Source organism: Mastigoproctus giganteus, chromosome 9 (assembly GCF_048544385.1).
Source record: "Mastigoproctus giganteus isolate SK-2022 chromosome 9, ASM4854438v1, whole genome shotgun sequence".
Classification (NCBI taxonomy): domain Eukaryota; kingdom Metazoa; phylum Arthropoda; class Arachnida; order Uropygi; family Thelyphonidae; genus Mastigoproctus; species Mastigoproctus giganteus.
Window position 1 is genome coordinate 150,897,011 of NC_143583.1, and position 25,294 is coordinate 150,922,304.

The following is a 25,294-nucleotide window of genomic DNA, read 5'->3' on the forward strand; positions in this document are numbered from 1 at the left end:
TTACCAGGAGAGGCTTAAGTTCTGCAAATTGCAGCAGCTGGAGACCAGGCACCTGCAAGGTGATCTGATTGAAGTGTATAAGGTCTTGAATGGGTTGAGCACGCTGAATTCTGATCCTTCCACTTGTTCAGATTACGAATCTAAGGGGGCATAAATTCAAATTAAGAAAGGACAGATTTAGAATAGATGTGCAGAAATTTGCCTTTAGCCAGCAGATGGTTAATTGCTGGAACAAACTTCCATCTGTCGTTGTGGAAGTTGATAGGTTAATTAAATTTAAGAAAGAACTGGACAGGCATTTGGAGGGAATGGTGTGTTTTTTTTTTTTTTTTTTTGGCTGATGCTGCATAAGCTCATTCACTTGCTTTCTTGCATCACATGCCACTACTACTATTACTACTACTACTGCTGTCAGATGGTTAAAAGCATTAAAACATTAATGGCATACATTTAAAAAATCCTGAAATTCAATAATATAAACTGGTCTGTAACCAAGTCACAAAGGAGGTTAGACAGGCAAAAGCAGATTATGAGAAATCTTTGGCGAAGGATGCAGAGAAAAACAGCAAAGAGTTCTTTACTTATGTAAACTCTAGAAGGAAGGGGATGAATCAGATTGGTCCACTTGATATCGATGGTTCTATTGTTGATGATCCTGCTCAGGTAGCTAACTAAATGAATATTTTGCATCTACATTCACAAATGAGGAGTTATTCAGGGAGGGGAATGCTGGAGGTGTATTAAACTCTGGCAGTTAGCTAGATAATCTTGTAATAACTGAGAGTAAAGTTATTTTTTGTTATTTGGTTTTTTTTTAGGAGCATTAGCAACTAAAGCCATATTACTCTGGGGATATGCGATGGTCATTCCCTGTGACCTTTCCGCATCCTCCGTATTTAGTGGTCACGGGCTCGAACCCTGGTCTAATCAAGAAGCATGATTACTTGATCTACTTGATTAGACCGGGCTGTTTGAACATGATTAGAATACAGCTGTTGGAATAAGTACAGAGAAGGGCAACAAGATTAGTAAATGGAACAAAGAGTTGCTTTTACGAAGAAAGGCTTAAGTTTTGCAAATCACAGTGTCTAGGCACCTGCGAGGTGATCTGATTGAGGTGTATAAAGCCTTGAATGATTTGAGCATGCTCAATACTGATGGGATTCTTGCTCTTGCACAGAATAATCGCCTGAGAGGGCATAAATTCAAATTGAGGAAAGACAGTTGTAGGATTGATGTGCAAAAATTTGCCTTTAGCCAGCAGGTGGTTGATGGCTGGAACAAACTTGCATCTGTCATTGTAGAAGTTGATAGCTTAAACAGATTCAAGGCATAACTAGACAGACATTTGGAGCGAGTGGATGGGTGAAATGAGAAGAGGGTGTGTGTGTGTGTGTGTTTTTTTTTTTTTTTTCTGGCTGATGCTATATATGCTTGCTTTCTTGCATCATGTGCCCTTGCTGATGCTAATCTCACTACCCTTCTCTGCACAGAGAAGTGGCAACTGAAGTTTAACATTGATTAATCTAAAGTATTGCATATTGGTAGCATAACCAAGAGAAATGTACGAACTGTGTGGTACTACAATTAGGGATTGGTTTTGATTTTATTGGCGCATTAGCTACTAAGGCTATAATGCGGCGCACTCAGGGAAGTGGAGAATGAAAAATACCTGGGGGTAATTGTGCAGTAAGATATGAAGTTCACTGAGTAGTACTGATGGGCTGCTAGGGCAGGTCATGGAATATTGTCAATGATATATAGGAATTTTTCTAGCAGGGACGAAGAGGTGCCTTATTCAAAGGTATCCCTTTGTATAAGGGAATGGTCAGGCCACACCTTGAGTACTGTGTACAGGTCTGGAGGCCTCATTTTAGGATGGATGTAGAGTTTCTAGAACAAGTACAAAGAAGGGCAACAAGATTGGTCACGGGAACAGAGGAGGTGCTCTTACCAAAAATCGCTTAAGTTCTACAAATTAGAGCTCCTGGAAACTAGACATGCAACGTGATGTGATTGAGGTGTAATGGGCCTTGAACAGTTTGAGCATTCTTCCTCTTGTGATGCAATTCTTCCTCTTGCTCAGATTACCAAACTGAGGGGGCATAGATTCAAATTGAGGAAAGACAGTTGTAGAATAGTTATGCAGAAATTTTCTTTTAGCCAGTGGGTAGTTGATTTCTGGAACAGACTTCCATCTCTTGTTGTGGAAGTTGATAGCTTGAATAAATTTAAGGCTGATGAGCTAGACAGGCATTTGGAGTGAATGGATGGGTGACATGGTTTTTTTTTGACTGATGCTGCATAAGCTTGCTTTCTTGCATCGTATACCTCAACTACTACTGCCAATCAGTTACAACAGATCCACATCCTTCCTAAAATGAGGCCTCCAGATCTGCAAGAAATACATCTAATGTGGCCTAGCCATTGCTAAGTAAGAAGATTATCCCATTTGAAAATCTCTTCCTTATCCCTGCTAGCAAAATTCCTGTGTATCACTGATAAAATCCCATGAGTTGTCCTTGCAACCTCTCTGCACTGCTCAGTGACCTTGATATATGACTGCGCAATTACCCCCCCACAATTACTTTGGAATTACTGCTACCCATATGCAGTAACTTGCATTTGTTAATGTTACACTGCCATTTCTCACCCACTACCTAATTTTTCTACATCTTACTGCAGTATCTCACCATCATTACTGTCATTAACCACCCTGCCAACCTTTGTATCGTCTGCAAACTTAGGTATTAAGACTGATATATCATCGTCAATATCATTAGTAAAAACAGAAAACAACAAATGGGCCCAGCACCAAACTTTGTGGGACTCCACAGGGGTCAGTGCTGGACACTCAAGACAGAGAGTGGTTATCTCAGGTAAATTTTTTTTTTTATGTTTAATTTCAACAATTTCTCTTCCACTTTGCTCTCAGTTATCACAAAATTATTTAGCTCTCTGTTAGAGTTTGATAAACTTCTGGCATCCTCTTTCCTAAGGAATTCTTCATGTGTGAATGAAGATGCAAGGAGATGTATGAAGCAGCTACTAATGCTCAATGTGATAACCATTTATATTGCAAATATGCATGAAGTGCAGTACGACATGTTGAACTGTTTCCAAGGAATTACACAGGTATAGCTGGCAACAACTTCTGATGTCCCCTCAATCTCAGCTTAATTTACAGATCATAAGTAAAGTTGGAAGCTTAAAACTATTAGTGCTGTTGGAAGCTTAAAACTATAGTGCTGTCTCCATAATGGTCTAAAACCATTACAGAGATGGCAGTTTCTATAAAAACTCAATTTACAGCAGAAGTGTACTCATATTAGTAAATTTTATTTTCACTTGAATTTAGCATTTGTAGTGGCAAATGATGCAAGAAAGCAAGTTTATAAAACAAAATAAATAAATAATAATAAAAAACTCTCCTACAATAAATGATTGATATCGATGGTTCTATCGAAGTCATGTTGCACTAGAAACCAGGTCAATTGAGCATTGATAATTTTTCCATGACCTTTCTCATACAGCTAGTCAGAGCAATGGGACGGTAGCTCTGCAGATAGGTACTGTCCTTTTTCAGGTTTTGGGAAGGTCAGAATGTAAGCATTGTGCTATTTTTCTGGAAAAGCATGTTTTGTAAGTACTCCTTGGTCCTTGAGGTTGTCACAGACATTCTCTCAGATATGCCAGACAAGCTGTTCCTGCTACCTGGGAGTCTTAAACGCTGATGGAACTGATATTCGGGTGACACTCAAGTCAAAGTGGACCCAATTTCGGCGAAGTCCGGACGGTCTATGACAGTCAAATCCTCTGCTTGCACCTTCACGATGGTGGGACTGTTAGTAATCCTGGGTATAACCTTCATGCACAAGTACATGGTGGGTGACCACCCAGGTGTGAACCAACGTAAGCAGGGGTCGAGGTGTGGTGCCCACACCACATGGAGGAACGCTGCCCCTCTATGTTACCAGGCAGTACTAGGTGGTAGATGACTCTCATCAACCGGTGAAATACCACCACTTTGCTTATTGGAGGCTTGAAGTGGTGGAACCCATGTTTAGTCTCTAGAGCTAAGTTACGGTCAACCCTTCCTTTTCCCTTCCATCATGCAGTATGATTGATGACTTTTGAGGTTATGATGAACATCGTGGCAAGATCCAATATTCCTTACATTTCGAGGGTACAGCTCTAAAACGGTGTTCGCAGGCCGGCTGCTAGTTAGTACACCGGACTGAACCTATTGGTAACTCTCTAGGAAGCTTCCGGATCAGCTAGTGTATAATCTTGCTACCTCTACTCTGCCAGATAGTGACTGGAGGGAGTCCGAGTAGTGTGTATGCGGGGGAGCATTGTCGAGGCCACGTTATGTCAAGGATCTGGGTATATTCTTACCACATGTACGCCATATCCAAAAATTTCATTACTTCATACAGCATCTCCCACCCACTTTTTCTTACTATTGAATACACCATGAATTGTCAAAATAACAGAGCAAGCTTATCTGCGAAAAGATCTAAACCTCCCAAGGACTTCCTAATTCATTTCACAAATATATGTGGTCTCAATTCTAATCTCAACGATGTCCATTTCCAGTTGCAGTCTTCCAAACCCCATGTACTTTTTCTGACTGACTCTCAGTTATCAGTTGATTCAACTACTGCTCATCTCAGATGTCCAGATTATTTGCTGTATGATTCCTTTCGCCTCAAAGGTGGTACTTGTGCATATGTCCGTTCTGATATTCCCTGTCAGAGACTTGGCAATTTGGAATCTCCTCTCTTTGATCTTCTCTGGCTTAAAATCTCTCTACCTCATTGTGTCAAATTCATCTGTTGTCTCTACCGTTCTCCCAACTCCACTAATCACTTGGAGCTCTTTGACTTCCTCTCGTTGCAACTTGACTTTCTCCAGTCCAACTTTCCTAACAGTGAGGTAATTTTCCTTGGTGATTTTAATGTTCACAACTCCAGCTGGCTCCCGTTTTCTAGTCACACCAACCCAGCAGGTCGGGATGCTGAGGCTTTTGCAATTACTAATGACCTAGCACAGATTGTTCATTTACCTACAAGAATACCGGACAATCCTAATCATACAGCCAATACGCTTGATCTTTTTCTCACAAACAACCCTTCTAAGTACAAGGTTGAAGTGAGAGGTCCTTTAGGCACTTCAGATCACAACTTGATGATTGTCTCTTCTCCAATGGAACCTTTATCTTATGGCTATTCCCAACCTCGTATTGTTTGGCATTACAAGAATGCAAAATGGGATGACCTGCGAGACTTCTTTTCTTCTTTTCCTTGGTCTGATTACTGTTTCAAAACTTCTGATGTCAACGTTTGCTCAGATCGTGTCAGTGAAATTATTCTTGCAGGAATGGAATCCTTTATCCCACACTCCACTTTAAAATCTCGTCCTTTATCTAAACCTTGGTTTTCCAATAAATGTGCTAAAGCTGTCCAAGAGAAGAAAGTTGCATATTGTAATTGGCTTGTTTCTAATTCTTCAGTTTCATTTTCTGCTTACACCAAAGCTCGCAACAATTGTAAAGCAGTTATTAATCAGTCCAAACTAGAGTTTGAACAGGCTAAGAGTAGAAAACTTGCTTCTTGCCCTAATGGTAGCCGAGCATTCTGGTCTCTTGCCAAAGCTATTGGCCGCAACTTTTGCCCATCTCTGCTCCCACCTCTGTCCAAACCAGATGGTTCTGTTGTCACTTCAGCCAAGGATAAAGCTGACCTGCTAGCATCCCATTTTTCTTCGAGCTCATGTATTAATGATCTTGGTAAAACACCTCCCACCATTCCTAACACGCTCCATTCAATGCCTCCTGTGGTCTTCCGTCAAAAGGATATCAGAAGGATTTTGATGAATCTTGATGCTAAGAAAGCTCCAGGTCCTGATGGTATTTCTCCACTTGTTCTCAAAACCTGTGCTCCTGAACTTACTCCTTTGCTGCCTTTTTTCACTTTCTTATTCCAAAGGTGTTTTTCCTTCTGCTTGGAAATTTGCTCATATCCAGCCAGTTCCTAAAAAGAGTGACAAATCCCTCCCATCCAATTATCGTCCCATTGCAATTACTTCTACTCTTTCGAAAGTGATGGAGAAATCAATTAACCGCCAACTCTTAAACTACCTAGAAACCTTCCGTCTGATCAACGATCGCCAGCATGGATTCCGTCAGTGTCGATCCACTGGTGATATTCTGGCTTATGTTACCCATTTATGGACTAATTCAATGGAAAGGTTTGGTGAAACACAAGTAGTTGCTCTTGACATCTCAAAGGCTTTTGATCGTGTTTGGCATAAAGGTCTTCTAAACAAGCTTCCATCTTATGGTTTGCCAACTGTTTTTAGTAATTGGTTATCCAGTTTTCTCTCCGATCGCTCACTGAGGGTGATGGTAGATGGCTCTCTGTCTTCTAACTTCTCCACTAATGCCGGTGTCCCCCAAGGTTCAGTTCTTTCCCCCACTCTTTTCCTCTTGTATATCAATGACCTTCTTCCATTGACTGGAAATCCTATCCATAGTTTTGCCGATGATAGCACATTGCATTCAACTTTCCATTTTGAGAAACCTTGTCCAGCTCAATCAGCTTCAAGTTCTCGAAAATCTGCTGCCAATTCCTTAAATGTCGATCTTCAGGTAATTCTCCAGTGGGGCAAAGACAACTTAGTTGATTTCAACCCTTCTAAGACTCAATCTTGTCTTATATCTCGCAAAAAGGATTCTTCTGCTCCTATGCTTATCTTTAGTGACACTCCGATTTCTAGGCAAAATGATATCTCTCTTTTGGGGATTACCCTGACTTCTAATCTCTCTTGGCACAAGCACATTACAAATATTGCTTCCTCTGCATCTAAAAAACTTGGTTTTCTCTTTCGCTCTCGGCGTTACTTTTCTCCCAAACAGCTGCTCACTCTGTATAAATCACAAATCCGCCCTGCCATGGAATATTGTTCCCACATCTGGGGTGGTGCCCCCAAAACCTCTCTCAAGCTTCTTGATTCCATTCAGAAGAGGGCGGTTAGGTTAATTAATGATTCATCTCTAACAGAGTCTCTCCACTCGCTTTCTCATAGACGCACTGTTTCTGCTGCATGCCTCTTCTACAGATACTTCCATGGGCACTGTTCTTCTGAATTGGCTTCTTTAATTCCCTCTCTCTCTTTCAAAACAGTCCGAACACGTGCCGCCACCAGCCAACATCCATTTACTGTCCAACTTCAAACCCACAGAACCAACTTTTCATCTTCTTCATTTATTCATTCAACTGCCGTTTTCTGGAACAACCTTCCTTCATACGTATTTCCTGAAAATTACAATCTACAGAAGTTCAAGTCCAATATCAACAAATATCTTCTTTCGTCTTCTCAACCTCCAACCCAAGCACGGTACTAAGTACTATAGGTTATAATACCTCTCGTGTTTGGGGTTCTCATAAAAAAAAAAAAAACCTCCATTATAGAACAGTAACAGTGTCTTGGGAGTTGGTTCAGTAAGTTGAGAAATCATTATGTAATTAAATTGGTGCTGCACTGCACTTGGCAGTATATAGAACTGGATGCAATTCTGCCAGAGTACAGTAAATGAGAGGCTGTACAAAGTACTGTGGAATGTTTCCAAGTTGAGGTGATGATTTTCAGCTTGGGTTTTTCTGCTTATGGAAATGGGGCAAGTATGAGGACACAGCTGAAATTTTTGCAAATGATTCACCTAATATGTTTGTATAAGTAAAAAGGCATATGCGTTCAGGAAAGTAAAATAAATTGACAGTTTGCAGTTAAAGTTGGTTTAATGATAAATATATACAATAAACAGTAAACAATATGTGTAAATACATACAGTAACCGGTAATACAAAAAGTTTTTGGGCTTTATGTAGCCCTTTGTCAGTTAACCATTGGACTGAAAATTTTAGGAACGTAGAACTTAAGGGCATGCGATGGCAGTCATGGACAGTGAACTGCATTATGCAACAACTAATCGTTGGAAGTTAAAGCCTGTGGTTGTAACATATGGGAACATTGCCAACGTTTGTCAGTCATAAGAATGGTTGCTTTGATAATAGGATGAACATGACAGCCTCTGTTTCTGTTGACAGAAGTATTAGAGAACATGATGTGCAGTGATTTCAACTAGGCGCAGTGTTGGTAATGGTGGGACCGATCGACAACCATGACATCGCGGCATGGGTTAATGTCGTGTTGGGTTGACCAGAAGTGCTCAGCAATGGCCTAGTGTTCTATGTCTGCTAAGCAAATGGCTCTTTCGTATTCTGAAATATGTCTGTCGAGTCTTCTGCCAGTTTCCCTGATGTAACAACTAGTGCAGTCATGGCAAGAAATGCAGTACATTAGCCCACTCTGTAGTAAGGTGGGAATGGGTGTTTTCACTTTGGAGATGAGGGATCACAACTTCCTGCCTGAGAGTTGTACACACCTTATCCCATGAGATTTTAGAACCCTAGAAAACTGCTGTGAAAGGTTTGGGTAGTATGGGATAAAGATGCTTGTGGTGGAGTCATTACCTGGAACAGTCCTGTCGGTTGCTACGTGGTAACGGGCCTGGAGGTTGCACCTGTCTAGGGTACTGTGGGATAGCCACATCTCACGAGATCTGTCTTGACCCTAGCAATCTAGTGCGCCTCATCTGCAGAACTAGAGTGGGTCCAGGCATGAGTTAACAAGACCCGTGCAGTGCTGAGAAGATAGTTGTGCATGTGTGTGCGCTAACCGGTAGTTTGTAAATTGGCCAGTACACATTGGCTTGTGGTAGATTGTTGTTCTTAAGTGTGTGCCTTCATGTCGGACCAGGATGTCCAAGTATGGTAGGGTACTGTTCAACTCTAGTTCGATAGTGAATTTTATGAAAGGTGACAGTGAGTTAAGGTGGTCTAAGAGTCGGCTGTCTGAATCTCTGGGAACGACTGCAAACCATCATCCAGGTAGTGACACCAAAAGGTAATGGGATCTGGCATACTTGTAAATGCACGACCCTACAATTCTTCCATTACGATGTTTGCTGTGACTGAACTAACCGCGAAACCCATGGCTGTGCCATGCACCTGTTGGTAAATGGAGTCAGTGAACATGATTGTGAACATGCATAGTCTGAGAGCAGTAGAAACATCATTTGAAGTTAGTTGGGTTCTGTTGCCAAGAGTCTGGTCACTATCCAAAAGGTACTTGGCACACGTGATGGCGAACTCAACAGGGATGGAAGTAAAAAGAGATACTATATCGAATGAGGCCATGACTTGACATCTGAGATGGATAGGGTTTGGATCCTTGAAGTTAGGTTCTGTTGCCAAGAGTCTGGTCACTATCCAAAAGGTCCTTGGCACACATGATGGCGAGCTCAACAGGGATGGAAGTAAAAAGAGACACTACATCGAATGAGGTCATGACTTGACATCTGAGATGAATAGGGCTTGGATCCATTCTATAAATTCACCACCGTTGGAAATGGTGTCGGCGGTCTTGCCTACTTGGGAAGGCAAGGCCGCCAACAGTTTCCAACAGTGGTGAATTTATAGAACGGATCCAAGCACTATCCATCTCAGATGTCAAGTCATGGCCTTGTTCGACGTAGTGTCCCTTTTTACTTTTTTCTTATAACCAAACATAGCAATAAACAGTGGTGTGTTTGTCCAGTTATTTTAGAAACAACTTCCTCATTCAGGAACCCTCTTCATTAATTATCCTATGTTAGCTGTTCAGACAGAATCTTTTTTTGTTCGTGCAATGTAAAGTGTTTTAATCAGTAAGCATTGCTTTTGCTGATTTAACATTTCTTGTCTACATAAAGTGTGTTTAATTAATGCCTAAAATGAATAAAGCTACAACAAAAAAAAATTTTTAATTTAGAGGAAAAATTAAAACTTGTTAAGGAGTTAGAAAATGGCAAAAAGGTTGTGGCATTGGCCAAGAAATACAGCATAAATGTATCTAGCATTCGGCGAATTAGGGAAAATGCTGAGAAAATTAAAAGTTCAGTTATCTGTTCCACATCATATGCTACAAAAAGCACTACAAAAGTGAGAAATCCCTTAAAAGAGAAAAGTGAAAAATTACTTTCTTTCTGGATAGAAGATCTTAATTAAAAGAGAATGCCTCTTAGTTCAGATATTATTCATGCCAAAGCTCTGCAAATTTATTATTGCTTACAAGAAGAAGCCAGTCCATCCAATGCAGACGTCTTTCAGGCCAGTAAGGGGTGGTTTGAAAATTTTAAAAAACATCAAAGTCTTCACAATCTAAAATTAACAGGTGAAGCAGCCAGCATAGATATGGAAGCTGCTTCTTTGTATCCAAAAACTTTCAAGGATGTTATTTCAAGGCTATCTACCAAGCAAATGTTTAATGCCGATAGGACTGGCTTAATTTGGAAGCATATGCCAAGCTGAACGTTCATTTCAAAAGAAGAGAAAACCACCCCAGGTTTCAAAGCTGCAAAAGGTAGATTAACACTTTTGTTATGTGGCAATGCAGAAGGTGTAAACCACTTCTAATTTATATGTCAGAAATCCTCGTGCTTTTAAAGGAATATCAAAAAACTCCTTACCAGTTCATTGGAAATCGAGCAAAAAAGTCTGGATGACAGCTAAAATCTTCAAGGATTGGTTTTTAAATTGCTTTTGTGTCGGAACAAAAAGATATTGCCTGAAGAACATAGCATTCAAAATCTTGCTCATTCTTGACAATGCACCCAGTCATCCTGCATATTTGTCTGATCTGCATCCAAATGTGAAAGTTACCTTTCTTCCAGCGAATACAAGTTCGTTAATTCAGCTGGACCAAGGCATTATAGCTTCCTTTAAACTTTATTACCTAAGAAGATCTTTTTTACAATTGGTAGAAGCTACTGATGGAATAGGCATTATAATTCTTGATGCTGTAAAAAATATTGAATTTGCATGGGGTGAAGTTAAGAACTCATGAATGCAGTGTGGAAAAAACTGTGGCCACAAAGCTGCACTAAAGAAGCCACGGTTTAAATTGAGAGAATTGGCAAAATGATTAGCGGAGAGGGATTTGAAGAACTGGAACCAGTAGTCCTTGAATCTCATAGAGAACAATTATCGGTGGATGATATTTTTTCCCAATATGAAGAAAAAGATAACAAAAATGATAAAAATGAAGAAGATGCACAAAAAAATTTGATCGCGAAGAGACTAGCTGAGTTTTTAAGACTTGCAAATCAGCTTAGCCAAGAAGCTCTGGATATGGATCCTAATTTGGAGAGGAGTTTAAATTTTTGCAGAACTTTATCATTAGCTTTAGTTCCTTATGAAGAAATTTATAGAGAAAAACAGTGTGCTTCTAAGCAAACAATTTTAACTAATTTTTTTCAAAAACTGCTGGATACTGTTGCAAGTTTATCACAGAAAAACAGCAACAAAGAAGCAATGAATTTAGATTAAAAATATAGAGGTAAGTATCAGCAAGGTTAATTTTATGGATATGTTTCTAATTTTTTTCTTTTTTTCTTACTGAATGAAGACAATTTTTTTTCAATTTAATTTTTTTGCGCATTTTTTTTTGTGCACAGGTATGAAACCCCTCATTATGTCATATAAACTACATTTCGCATTCCGCAAATTTGGACTGCGTGGTGTTTTCCCAGAACGTAACCCCCCCACACAAATCGGGGATGACTGTATATGATATCAAAATTATTTTTTGCATCCAGTTCCTTTGTGACTGCATCATACTATTCAATCAAATTGGTCAGACAAGATTTCCCCTGAACAAACCCATGCTGTGACTGAAATATAACTGCACTCCTGTCTAGATGGTCCAGCATTACTTCTTCAACCAGTAACTCCACTGTTTTCTCTGGAACGGAAGTTAAGCTAACAGGTGTGTAAATACTTGTATCACCCTTTGACCCCCTCTTTGAGAACTGGCGATATAATCATGCATCTCCAGTCCATGCAGACTTCTGCTGAATCCAAGGATGCTCTCATAATTATGGCTAAGGGTTCATTTAACTTTTTTGTTGCCTCCCTTAATATAATTGGATATATCCAATCCACCCAGAGGTTCCTTTCTTTTTTTTAACTTCAACTGATTTCTCTTCCAGTTTCCTCTCAATTATTACAAAATCATTTAGCTCCCTGTCAGAGTTTGATAAACATCTGGTATCCACTTTCCTAAAGAATTCCTCATGTGAATAGATGTAAGATACCTATTTGATTTGTCTGCAACCTGAGCAGGGCCATCAACAGTTAACCCATACACATCAAGTGGCCCAATGTGCTTCATTCCCTTCCTTCTAGTGTTTATATAAGTAAAGAAGTCTTTGCAGTTTTTCTTTGCACCCATTGTTAGAACAATCCCAAAGTTTCATACCTAAATGTTATAAATTTTCAACATGGGCACCATGTATTACACATAAAGCTGATAAAGGAATTCCTGTCAAGCTTTCTCTAGCATGTCCCAGTGTATTGCTGCTACTACTGTGATAATCTGTTGCCTTAATTCCAGAGAATCATGTGACAGGGTTGGCCTACAGACAGTGTCATACACATACACATACCCCCCCCCCCCAAGAGAAAGAAGTCACATGGGGTGAGGTGTAGAGAGTTGGGAGTTTAGCAGAAGGACAGGTAGGCACATTCAATGCAGTGGTGTCAAAAGTTTCATTGAGGTAATATGGTGGACTTTATAATGAAAATGAGGTGGAGCATCATCCTGTTGGAAAATGTGGTCATTGAGTATTCCTCTGAGAAAAAAGCCAGTTTGACAGCTTGACCTGATAGATAATACTAGTGACTGTGTTTCTCACAAAGAAAAACAAGTTGTAGCTCTTTCATTGTGAAATGTGAACAAAAGACGACAACTTTTGGTGAATCCTGTTCATGTTCTATGATGTGATGTGAAATTTCAGTGCCCTAGATGTACACATTATGGTGGCTCACTTTATTGATTAAGTGAACTGCTGCTTTATCACTGAAGATCAGACAGGTTGGAAATTTCTCATCTTACTTGTTAATCTCACACCTGTATGGAGAAATTGTATTGTTTAACTTTGTCACTGGGTGTTAGTGATTGTACCAACTGCAACATGTAACCTTTCATGGATAACTGTTTATGTGGAATGTGCCACATAGTTGCCTGGGACGGACAACTGCCTTGGTATGTTGATTTCTGTAGACTCTGGAGAAGGTTTGTTGAATTTGGTCCATAATCTCTTGTGATACAATAGGATGACCAATGCTTTTTCTTTTGTAGATATAATCACTTTCTTATTGCGCCTAGCTGGCAGATCAATTCTGAAGTGTTGTATCGAATGTCCATCGCACCACTGTTACACAGTTTTGCTTTGCAAATTGAAGGATGCAGAATGCCTTTTGTTGTGGAGTCAGTTTTCATAAGGTCATCGCTGGTAGAGAGAAAGCAAAACACCTTTCCACATCAATTTAATCAAACTTTCCCAGTTTTCCTAATGACTAGTGATTAATTTAGGGTTAAGGAATGATTCATCCTGTCAAATTTCAGTTTGGAAATTATTCACTGACGATATATTTTCCATAATTCTCAGAAACAAAGGGAGGCTGTAAGTCATTTAAACAGTTTTTCCTCCTTTTTGAAATTCATTCCATGTTGAATCTCACATATGTATGTTGGCAAAATACATTGCCAGCATTATTAAATCATTAGTGGGAAAGTCTGAATAATCCATCAGCTCAAACTTAGTCTGGAATCCGAACATTAAGGATGAAGAAGTACTAGTGCCTTTGACATGATTTCAATATAGACATACATTCTGTTATATGCATTCTGTTATGAAAGATGTACAAACAGTCTTGATAAATATTTTTTAAGCTATGATGATATCTGTTTTTGCTGATATTTTTGAAACTTTGGGGTTAAACAATTCCACCCGTTTCTTTTTAATACAAGGGGTGGTTGAAGGGGAGAAGACAGAGAGTGGTAATCAATGGACACTGCTCATCGTGGACTAATGTTATTAGTGGAGTCCCTCAGGGCTCAGTGTTGGGTCCATTATTGTTTTCTGTATTTATAAATGATATTGATGATGGTATATCAAGCTTAATGTTGAAGTTTGCAGACGATACAAAGGTAGGCATAGTGTCAGTAGTATCAAGGACACTACTGACACTATGCTGCTGCAACAGGATCTGGAAAGGTTGAGCAGATGGGCTGAGAGGTGGCAAATGAAGTTTAACATTGACAAATGTAAAGTACTACACATGGGAAACAGCAACCCCAGAGCAACGTATCAACTCTGTGGTACTACACTGACAGTGGTAGAGAATGAAAGGGACCTGGGGGTGGTTGTGCAGGCAGATATGAAGTTCTCTGAGCAGTGCAGACGGGCTGCAAGAGTAGCTCATGGTGTATTGGCAATGATATATAGGAATTTTTCTAGCAGAGATAAGGAGGTGATTATTCCATTGTATAAGGCAATGGTCAGGCCACACCTAGAGTACTGTATACAGGTCTGGAGGCCTCATTTCAAGAAGGATGTAGAGCTGCTGGAACGAGTACAGAGAAAGGCAACAAGATTAGTGAATGGAACAAAGGGGTGCTCTAAGTTTTGCAAATTACAGTGTCTGGAGACTAGGCACCAGTGAGGTGATCTGATAGAGGTGTATAAAGCCTTGAATGGTTTGAGCATGCTCAATGCTGATGGGATTCTTCCTCTCGCTCAGAATAATCGCCTGAGAGGGCATAAATTCAAATTGAGGAAAGACAGATGTAGGATAGACGTGCGGAAATTTGCCTTTAGCTAGCGGGTGGTTGGTTGGTGGAACAGACTTCCATCCCTTGTAGTGGAGGTTGATAGACTAAATAAGTTTAAGGCTCAGCTGGACAGGTATTTTGAACGAACAGAGGGGTGAAATGGAAGTGGTTTTTTTTTTTTTTTGGCTGATGCTGCAAAAGCTTGCCTTCTTGCATCAAATGCCTCTACTAATGCTAATATTACTGCATAATGATAACTAATCCAGTCAGACAGGACTGACCGTAACAAATCCATGCTGTCACTACAGTATAACTGCATTCTTCCTGTCTATATGGTCCTGCTTTACTTCTTTAACTAGTGACTTCATTATCTTCTCCAGAATAGAAGTTAAGTTAAACAGGGCTGTAATTACTCATGTCACCTTTTGATCACACCTTTGTGAATTGGGGATACATTTGCATATCTTTAGTCCATAGGGATCTCTCCTGAATCCAAAGATGCTCTCATAATTATGCCTAAGGGTTTACTTACTTCCTTGGTGCCTCCCTTAATATAACTGGTCAGATCCCATTCACTCAGGCCCCTTTTCTACATTCACCTTAAACAATTTCTCTTCCGCTCTCCTCTCAGTTATCAAAAAATCATTTAGCTGACTGATAGAGTTTATAAACTTCTGGCATCTTCTTCCTTAAAGAAGTTTCATGCTGGAATGTAGGTGTAAAATATCTATTTTTTTGGTCAATTTGAATTTATGCCCTGAGAGGGCATAAATTCAAATTGAGGAAAGACAGATGTAGGATAGACGTGCGGAAATTTGCCTTTAGCCAGCGGGTGGTTGGTTGGTGGAACAGACTTCCATCCCTTGTAGTGGAGGTTGATAGCCTAAATAAGTTTAAGGCTCAGCTGGACAGGTATTTTGAACGAACAGAGGGGTGAAGTGGAAGTGGGGTTTTTTTTTTTTTTTTTTTTTTGGCTGATGCTGCATAAGCTAGCTTTCTTGCATCAAATGCCTCTACTAATGCTAATGCTAATAATACAATGTACAAAAAGATGTCATTTGGCTATGGGGGGGGGGGGCAGAAAGTGCACATTTTGCCAATCTAAGTGCACAAAAGGTTAAGTTAGATTAAGGAGGGATTCATCCTGTCAAATTTGGATTTGGAAATGTTTTGTTGATCACAATATATTTTCTATAATTCCCAGGGAACAAAAAGGGGTATTGCAATATTCATTTAAACAATTCATTTATACAGAATTTATGCAATTCATTTTAGTGGCAGAATGTGCCTCCGTAGCCAGGTGGGCATGAGCAGTAGTGGGTAGCACATGTTTCTTGATTACACCGGGGTTTGAGCCTGTGACCACCAAATACGGAGGATGTGGAAGGTCAAGGAATGACCACTGCATATCCCCAGCCTATATAAAGGGTGAGGGTTGGCATCAGGCCATAAAAATTTCATGCCAAAACAATAAAAACGCTCACCCCATATATATATATATATATATATATATATATATTATGTGAGGTAAAAGTTAGGCAAAAGTGATAAAAATAAATAAATATGGCTATGTAGCTATCATTAGAGGCAGCAAATGCACATCCTCCACATGATGCCTAATTATATCTGATAATTAAAATAAATATGATATTTAAAATAAAAACATCAGCCAGTAGTACGGCAATAATGCAGAGCGAAACGAAACGTAAAATAATATAAAATAAACCAAACAGGGAAGGGAAAGTAGCGGTAGTAGGACAAAAGGTAGTCGATAATTCCCTATATAAATTTAGTCAATTAAGTCATTAAACCCAATTAATAAAACATGATGTAAATTTAAAATAATGCCAATTATACATAATTTAGCGGAACCCCCTCGAAAGGTACCATTTCCAAAAGACGTGAAATATCACCAAAAAAGGGTTAAAGAAACTACCAAAAAACTAAAATATCAAAATATCAAAATAATAGACTGACCATCATGCCCCATATCGACAGAGGACCACAAGGCCAATAATGGTCATGGAATTCCTATTTCTTTCCTTTCTATTATATAAGCTGGTTAAGCTTGCATTATGTCAGTGGTGTGGCTCTGATCTAGAGTGCTGTCTGTTCTATAGATTATTTTTCGCTGCATAAGGACCACCGCCATGCAAATCCTTTGCATTGGTTGATCTATCGGAGAATGGAGGTGTGGTTTGGTTCTTCGATATTTCCGCCTTTGCGATGATTTGTATGACGATTGAAATGCAGCGATTCCATGACCATTATTGGCCTCGTGGTCCTCTGTCGATATGGGGCATGATGGTCAGTCTATTATTTTGATATTTTAGTTTTTTGGTAGTTTCTTTAACCCTTTTTTGGTGATATTTCACGTCTTTTGGAAATGGTACCTTTCGAGGGGTTTCCGCTAAATTATGTATAATTGGCATTATTTTAAATTTACATCATGTTTTATTAATTGGGTTTAATGACTTAATTGACTAAATTTATATAGGGAATTATCGACTACCTTTTGTCCTACTACCGCTACTTTCCCTTCCCTGTTTGGTTTATTTTATATTATTTTACGTTTCGTTTCGCTCTGCATTATTGCCGTACTACTGGCTGATGTTTTTATTTTAAATATCATATTTATTTTAATTATCAGATATAATTAGGCATCATGTGGAGGATGTGCATTTGCTGCCTCTAATGATAGCTACATAGCCATATTTATTTATTTTTATCACTTTTGCCTAACTTTTACCTCACATAATATAAATTAATGGTAGTAGTGGGTTGATATGCTAAATAAGCAGCGCCTGTGCCGCCATCTATTTCTTTCCTTTCTATTATATAAGCTGGTTAAGCTTGCATTATGTCAGTGGTGTGGCTCTGATCTAGAGTGCTGTCTGTTCTATAGATTATTTTTCGCTGCATAAGGACCACCGCCATGCAAATCCTTTGCATTGGTTGATCTATCGGAGAATGGAGGTGTGGTTTGGTTCTTCGATATTTCCGCCTTTGCGATGATTTGTATGACGATTGAAATGCAGCGATTCCATGACCATTATTGGCCTCGTGGTCCTCTGTCGATATGGGGCATGATGGTCAGTCTATTATTTTGATATTTTAGTTTTTTGGTAGTTTCTTTAACCCTTTTTTGGTGATATTTCACGTCTTTTGGAAATGGTACCTTTCGAGGGGGTTCCGCTAAATTATGTATAATTGGCATTATTTTAAATTTACATCATGTTTTATTAATTGGGTTTAATGACTTAATTGACTAAATTTATATAGGGAATTATCGACTACCTTTTGTCCTACTACCGCTACTTTCCCTTCCCTGTTTGGTTTATTTTATATTATTTTACGTTTCGTTTCGCTCTGCATTATTGCCGTACTACTGGCTGATGTTTTTATTTTAAATATCATATTTATTTTAATTATCAGATATATATATATATATATATATATATATATAATGGAAAAAGGTGAGGACAAAAAAAAAAAAACTATATTTTATAGTGGCAGAATGACTGGGTTATATAATTTAGATGTGCTGGTTAACTAACAGGAACAATCTTTGCTTCTTCACAATGGTATACAAAAACTTGTCCTGTGATGTTTGTAGGCCACTTGAAGGCAGAAAGTGAGAAGTGAAATGGGTGAAAGAAAACTTATACAGATATAGTTCCCTGGATTGGAACCTTGACAGGTATGAAATTTTGGTCAGCCGTGGCATCACATAAAGAGTGCCACATTCATTTTATCCTAGAATATTGGAACAAAATAAGCAGGGTATCAAAGCAGTATAATATATTATGCAGGCAGAAGCTGAGCAGAAAATTGCAGACTATTTCCACCAAAGTGGAAATTTGGGTGTGGGATGAATTATAAAATTGATTGTACAGAATGCAGTGCAAGCTGCATAGAGGAAGAGAGAGAGACTCTTACTCCACAAGGACTGTCTGGGAAACCATGTGGACAGTAAACACAGCAGAGAATTTAGCTCAGCTATTGCTAAACATATGACAAAATAGACATCATGTAAAGTTCTGGCAGTGATCACCAGTTATAAAAAAGAGCAACAGTATCACTAATGGTTGAAAGCAATGCACATCTGGTGCAAAAATGTGTCATAAACAGAGAGAGAGGAACATGCATTCATTCTACCTTTGATTCTTTCATACTATCATGTAGGTGGTAGATGACTCTCATCAACCGGTGCAATACCACCACTTTGCTTATTGGGGTCTTGAAGTGGTGAAACCCATGTAGTAGTAGTAGTGGCACATGATGCAAGAAAGCAAGTGTAGGAGCTTATGCAGCATCAGCCAAAAAAAAAAAACACACCATTCCCTCCAAATGCCTGTCCAGTTCCTCCTTAAATTTATTTAACCTATCAACTTCCACAACGACAGATGGAAGTTTGTTCCAGCAATTAACCACCCGCTGGCTAAAGGCAAATTTCCGCACATCTATTCTACATCTGTCCTTTCTTAATTTGAACTTATGTCCTCGTAGGTTCGTAATCTGAACAAGTGGAAGGATCCCATCAGAATTCAGCGTGCTCAACCCATTCAAGGCCTTATAGACCTCAATCAGATCACCGTGCAGGTGCCTAGTCTCCAGCCACTGCAATTTGCAGAACTTAAGCCTCTTGGTAAGAGGATCCCTTCATTCCCTTCACCAATCTTGTTGCCCTTCTCTGTACACGCTCAAGTAAATCTACATCCTTCCTAAATTGGGGCCTCCAGACCTGTATGCAGTACTCAAGGCGTGGCCTGACCATTGCCTTATACAGAGGGATAATCACCTTTTCCCTGCTAGCAAAATTCTTATATATCATTGACAAACTCCGTAACCTGCCCTGGCAGCCTGTCTGCATTGCTCAGAAAACTTCATATCTGACTGCACAATTACTCCCAGGTCTTTTTCATTTTCTACCACCTTAAGTGTAGCCACACAGTTGGTACGTTTCTCTGGGGTTACTTCTACCCATATGCAGTACTTTGCATTTGTCAAGGTTAAACTTCAGTTGCCACTTCTTAGCCCATCTGCCCAAATTATCTAGATCCTGTTGCAGTAGCACACTGCCATTACTGTCATTAACAACCCTGCCAACCTTTGTGTTATCTGCAAACTTCGACATTAAGCCTGATATACCTTCATCAATATCATTGATAAATAAACAAAACAACAGTGGACCCAACACCGAACCCTGTGGGACTCCACTAATAACATTAGTCCACGAAGAGCAGCACCCATTGATTACCACCCTCTGTCTTCTCCCACTTAACCATCCTTTTATCCATTGTAGCAACTTACCCTTAATACCATTCTGCTCCAATTTGTGCAGTAGTCTTCCATGCGAAACAGTGTCAAAAGCTTTCCTGAAATCCAAGTATATGATATCAAAATTATTTTTTGCATCCAGTTCCTTTGTGACCACATCATAATAACCAATCAAATTTGTCAGACAAGACTTTCCCTTAACAAACCCATGCTGTGTTTGAATTATTGCTGCAGTCTTGTCTAGATGATCCTGCAATGCATCTTTAACCAGTGACTCAATTATTTTACCCGGAACAGAAGTTAAACTAACTGGTCTGTAATTACTCTTGTCACCCTTCGATCCACCTTTGTGAATTGGGGATACATTTGCACATCTCCAGTCCGTGGGAACCTCCCCTGAGTCCAAGGATGCTCTCATAATTATGGCTAAGGGTTTGCTTAGTTGTTTTGCCGTCTCCTTTAAAATAACTGGATAGATCCCATCCACCCCAGGTGCCTTTCTTATGTTTAACTTCAACAATTTCTCCTCCACGTTGCTCTCAGTTATTACAAAATCATTAAGCACACTGCTACAATTTGATGACCTTCTTCCATTTTCAAACTGTAATAATTCCTCACGTGTGAATGTAGATGCAAAATACTCATTCAGTTTGTTTGCTATCTGAGCAGGATCATCAACAGTCGAACCATCGATGTCAAGTGGACCAATCATATTCATCCCCTTCCTTTGAGAGTTTATATAAGTAAAGAAATCCTTGCTGTTTTTTTTAGCATCATTTGCCAAAGATGTCTCGTAATCCGCCTTCGCCTGCTGAACCTCCTTTGTGACCTGATTACAGACTAGCTTATATCTGCCACAGGCTTCTGCGTCACCTGATAATTTATATGCATCCCATGCATTTTTCTTCTCTGTCACGAGTCTCATTAGTTCATTTGATAACCATTTAGGCCTAAACCTTGAACAATATTTCTTAATCGGTATGTTTAGTCTCTAGAGCAAAGTTTCCGGCATCCCCCTCCCCCTCATACTTCTCCTTCAACCCATGCACGGTACTAAGTACTATAGGTTTTGATACCTTTCATGTTTGGGGATTTCATAAAAAAAAAAAAAAAATATCATGCCATACCACATGATGGAACACTCCTAAGAATGAGCAAGGGAAGAGTCTTATTTAATGAATCACTGAATCATGCTAATGATGATGTGTTTTCAAAACACATCATCATTACCATCATTATTCCCACATGTATCTTGCCAATAATTAACATATGAATAGACTTGATATATTTACTGTTGAGAAAGACAATATTATTTGTCTAATGCTTCCATTGTATATTTCAGAATTTTATTTATAAACAGTTTATTTAATTTATTTGGATCTTGCTGGTTTACAATTTTTGGAATTTAATTGTATGTTACACAGTGTATAATTTTTTTTGTCTTAAGTTTTATTAAAATATATTTCAATTTCATGTGGCTGGTGATTAGACAGAGATAGTATTCTGGCAGGAACAAAGAGGAAACTTCTTTTTTTACTTATGGTTATTCCAAACTGTTATATTTAAAATTCAGTCACTTTCTTTTTCAAGGAATGCATTTTCTATTATGTCAGGGAAGTACAGAAAACAGTCATTTAGTTAATGACATTTTGCTTAAATTGCTTTAGAGGAACCTAACGAGAGTTTTATGAAAGGTACCTGTACTGAGTAATAAAACTGATTTATAATTATATACTAACTTTACTTGACTTCAGAGACTGAGAAGTCTCCATAGCCGAGTGGTCAGGAGTGGAAGTGCAGTGGCACACACACTCTTTGAGTAGACTGGAGTTCAAGCCCTCTGACTGCTAAATACAGTTAATCTGCCAACCCACACTGGACCAATGTGGCAGATTATGGTCCATTTCTCTCAACATGAATTGTTCAGGAGGCTTCCATCCTGCAGTGGGTTGATAATGGCTACAGTTTACTGTTTTTTTTTTTTTACTTGACTTTACAAAATATTTACTTGTGGTTGCATGTCTGCAATCTGGCCACAAGCTGCCATTAACTTCCATTCAGAGCTGCTTAGCACTTAGCACAGCCTTGCCGACTTTCCTGTAACCTCCAGCAATGCCTTTTAGAGAAGACCCCACCCACATCCCATCTAACACAATGGAGCAAATAAATGGATCGATGCCCTCATAATTTGGCTCTGTGGAATGGGAGTAATTAAAGAGCGCTTAAGCAGACTTACTTGTATATTAACAGATTAAAACCCACAATATTATAAGTTAAACTTGCATTAGAACAAGCTGGGCAACTTCTTTCTTAGACCTACTTATCCATAAATCAAACAGTACCCTTTATATAGTGTACAGAGAGAGAGAAATAAAAATATTTAAATATCTAAATTTAAATACACAAACCATGTTTGACAAAAAACAATCGTTTCTATTTTAATTTTTCATAGCATTTGGTTTGCTTTTTCATTTTGTTTACTTCACTATCTCAATATCTGGATGTAAGGGTGTCTGCAAATTTTTTTTTTTTTTGGCTAAGGAGACTACTGATATTTCAAATGATGTTTTTATCTCAAATGATTCATGATTTTGAATTTGGATAATAAAATTTTAATGCAGCCAGTTTAAAGCTATTTCTTGTTAGAAACCCTGGGATCAATTTTTTGGCTAGGAAGTGATATTTTTAAATGATGTTTTTATCTCAAATGATATTTTTTAATTTTTTTTAAAAATGAAAGTATTTTTATTTAAAACTATTTTGTCCCCCCCCCCCCAAATCAAATGACTGGTGTATAAAATTTACCTGCTTCCTGTTGATGGATTTGAATTTGGCATTCTATTAGAAATATTATTGGCATTTTGATAATACTAATAAAATGCTTTTCTTGAAAACACCAATTTATGATACAGAGTTACAGTTTTTATGACTTATTTTGTTATGAAAAGAAAAGGCTACCTTTAAAAGTTTCACAGTGTCTTCTGAATTATTAGCGTCTTCAATGATTTTCTTCACATAACTGGTAAAAAAATCCGAATAGAACAACATGTAATTTTTAAAACCAGCTTAATTAATCACATATTATTAAACATCAGAAATTTAATATACATGCAAAATTATTTAACTGTAATGAATTTGTTCTGGGGTGGATTTAAGGCTTGAGTTCTCAATTTTCAAGCAGGAAAAAAAGTTAACTTTGATTTATTAGCAAACTTCAAAATAGATAAAATAATTTTTTTAAAATAAAGAATAACAAATGCAATAGAAATGTTACTTTCCAAATTTGTTTCTGTTTTGTGAAATATATTCATTCATCACTTATTTCAAACTCTTCCCCTCAAAATATTACTTCAATACATATATCAGTAATAGGAACAAATATAAAATTTTTCTTCATTTAAATCACAAAAAATCAGTATATGCAATAAATTTAATTTAGCTACCAAAATTTAATTAAATTTCGTTAGTTTTTGAGGAAGACAAAAGACCATTCTGCAGAACACTTGGTCACTGTTAAGCAAAACTAAATTCTAAATAAAATTAATATTCCATTTAAATTATTTTGTCCAACATGTATTATTATAGTCAGTTCTGCTATAATGCCCATTTTTTTTCACAACACGAATTTGCTCTAACATGACTGATATATTAGGGAACAATGCAAGTATAATGTGATTTTCTTGTTGGCTCATGCGCAATTTCATCTGCTAGCAACACCAGGTGAACGCAAAACCCGGAACAAAGCTGAACATAGCGACCTGCGCAGCAATACCTACAAGTTTACGAACTTAAAAAATGTCAAATGTGTGAGAGCTATATTTCCCATTTACTGCAGTTGTATTGGTTGAAGACACACTGTTGTCATTCGCTGTATTCACAAGGTAACACATGATACTGTAGGCCGACTCGTTTTCAAGAGATCACATTTTTCTGTTCGAACAGAAATTTGTGGGGTATGACAGCGTGAACAGAGGAGCACATTTCTGGAGGTCACTACCATAAAACAAAACAATTTGCAGTTCCAGGTTTATTAGACTTTTCTATTAGTGCAATGAATAATAAACGGGTAGTAAACTCGATGTTATTGCATTTGTGATAATACCGATAGTGGAATTCTGTAGGTATCTACATTATTATGGTGAAATGTGTTATCCCCTCCTTTTCAATCATATAAAAAAAACAAATAAATTTTCAGAATCTTTCTCTTCATTCTTATTTTTTAAGCTTCGTAAACTTGTTACTCCATGTCTCACTTGTGCAATTTGTATGTGCCATGTTTGCTGTTATTGATTGCTTATCTTTTTTACTCTTTAAATTATAAAATCCAAAAACAAAAAAATATCAGTGAACAGAAATATCAATTAATGTATATATATTACAGTGATATATTTACTGTAATATTTATTTATTTTTTTATGAAAACCCCAAACACGAGAGATATTAAAACCTGTCGTACTTAGTACAGTGCTTGGGTTGGAGGTTGAGAAGATGAAAGAAGATATTTGTTGACATTAGCCTTGAACTTTTGTAGACTGTAATTCTCAGGAAATACGTATGAAGGAAGGTAGTTCCAGAAAACGGCAGTTGAATGAATAAATGTGGAAAATGAAAAGTTGGTTCTGTGAGTTTGAAGTTGGACAGTAAATGGATGTTGGCTGGTGGCGGCACGTGTTCAGACTGTTTTGAAAGAGATAGCAGGAATTATAGAAGCTAATTCAGAAGAACAGTGCCCATGGAAGTATCTGTAGAAGAGGCATGCAGCAAAAACAGTATGTCTATGAGACAGCGAGTGCAGAGACTCTGTTAGAGATGAGTCATTAATTAACCTAATTGCCCTCTTCTGAATGGAATCAAGAAGCCTGAGAGAGGTTTTGGGGCACCACCACCCCAGATGTGGGAACAATATTCCATGGCAGGGCGGATTTGTGATTTATACAGAGTGAGTAGCTGTTTGGAAAAAGAGTAACGGCGAGAGCGAAAAAGAAAACCAAGTTTTTTAGATGCAGAAGAAGCAATATTTGTAAGGTGCTTGTGCCATGAGAGATTAGAAGTCAGGGTAATCCCCAAAAGAGATATATCATTTTGCCTAGAAATCAGAGTGTCACTAAAGATAAGCATAGGAGCAGAAGAATCCTTTTTGCAAGATATAAGACAAGACTGAGTTTTAGAAGGATTGAAATCGACTAAGTTATCTTTACCCAACTGGAAAATCACCTGGAGGTCACGACATTTAAGGAATTTGTATTGGATATTTGAGAAGTTGAAGCTGATTGAGCAGGGCAAGGTTTCTCAAA

The 25,294-nt window shown here is 38.3% G+C and overlaps 1 protein-coding gene across 4 annotated transcripts in view; it reads right to left on the reverse strand.

Annotated features, from left to right (window-relative positions):
* faf (ubiquitin carboxyl-terminal hydrolase-like faf) overlaps positions 1 to 25,294 on the reverse strand; it is a 1,326,265-nt gene that overhangs the window by 64,696 nt on the left and 1,236,275 nt on the right. For all 4 annotated transcript variants that reach the window (XM_090382082.1, XM_090382083.1, XM_090382080.1 and 1 more), the window contains one exon: positions 22,959 to 23,019. In XM_090382082.1, the coding sequence (XP_090238208.1) occupies positions 22,959 to 23,019 (61 nt within the window). The remainder of the gene's footprint in view (positions 1 to 22,958; positions 23,020 to 25,294) is intronic.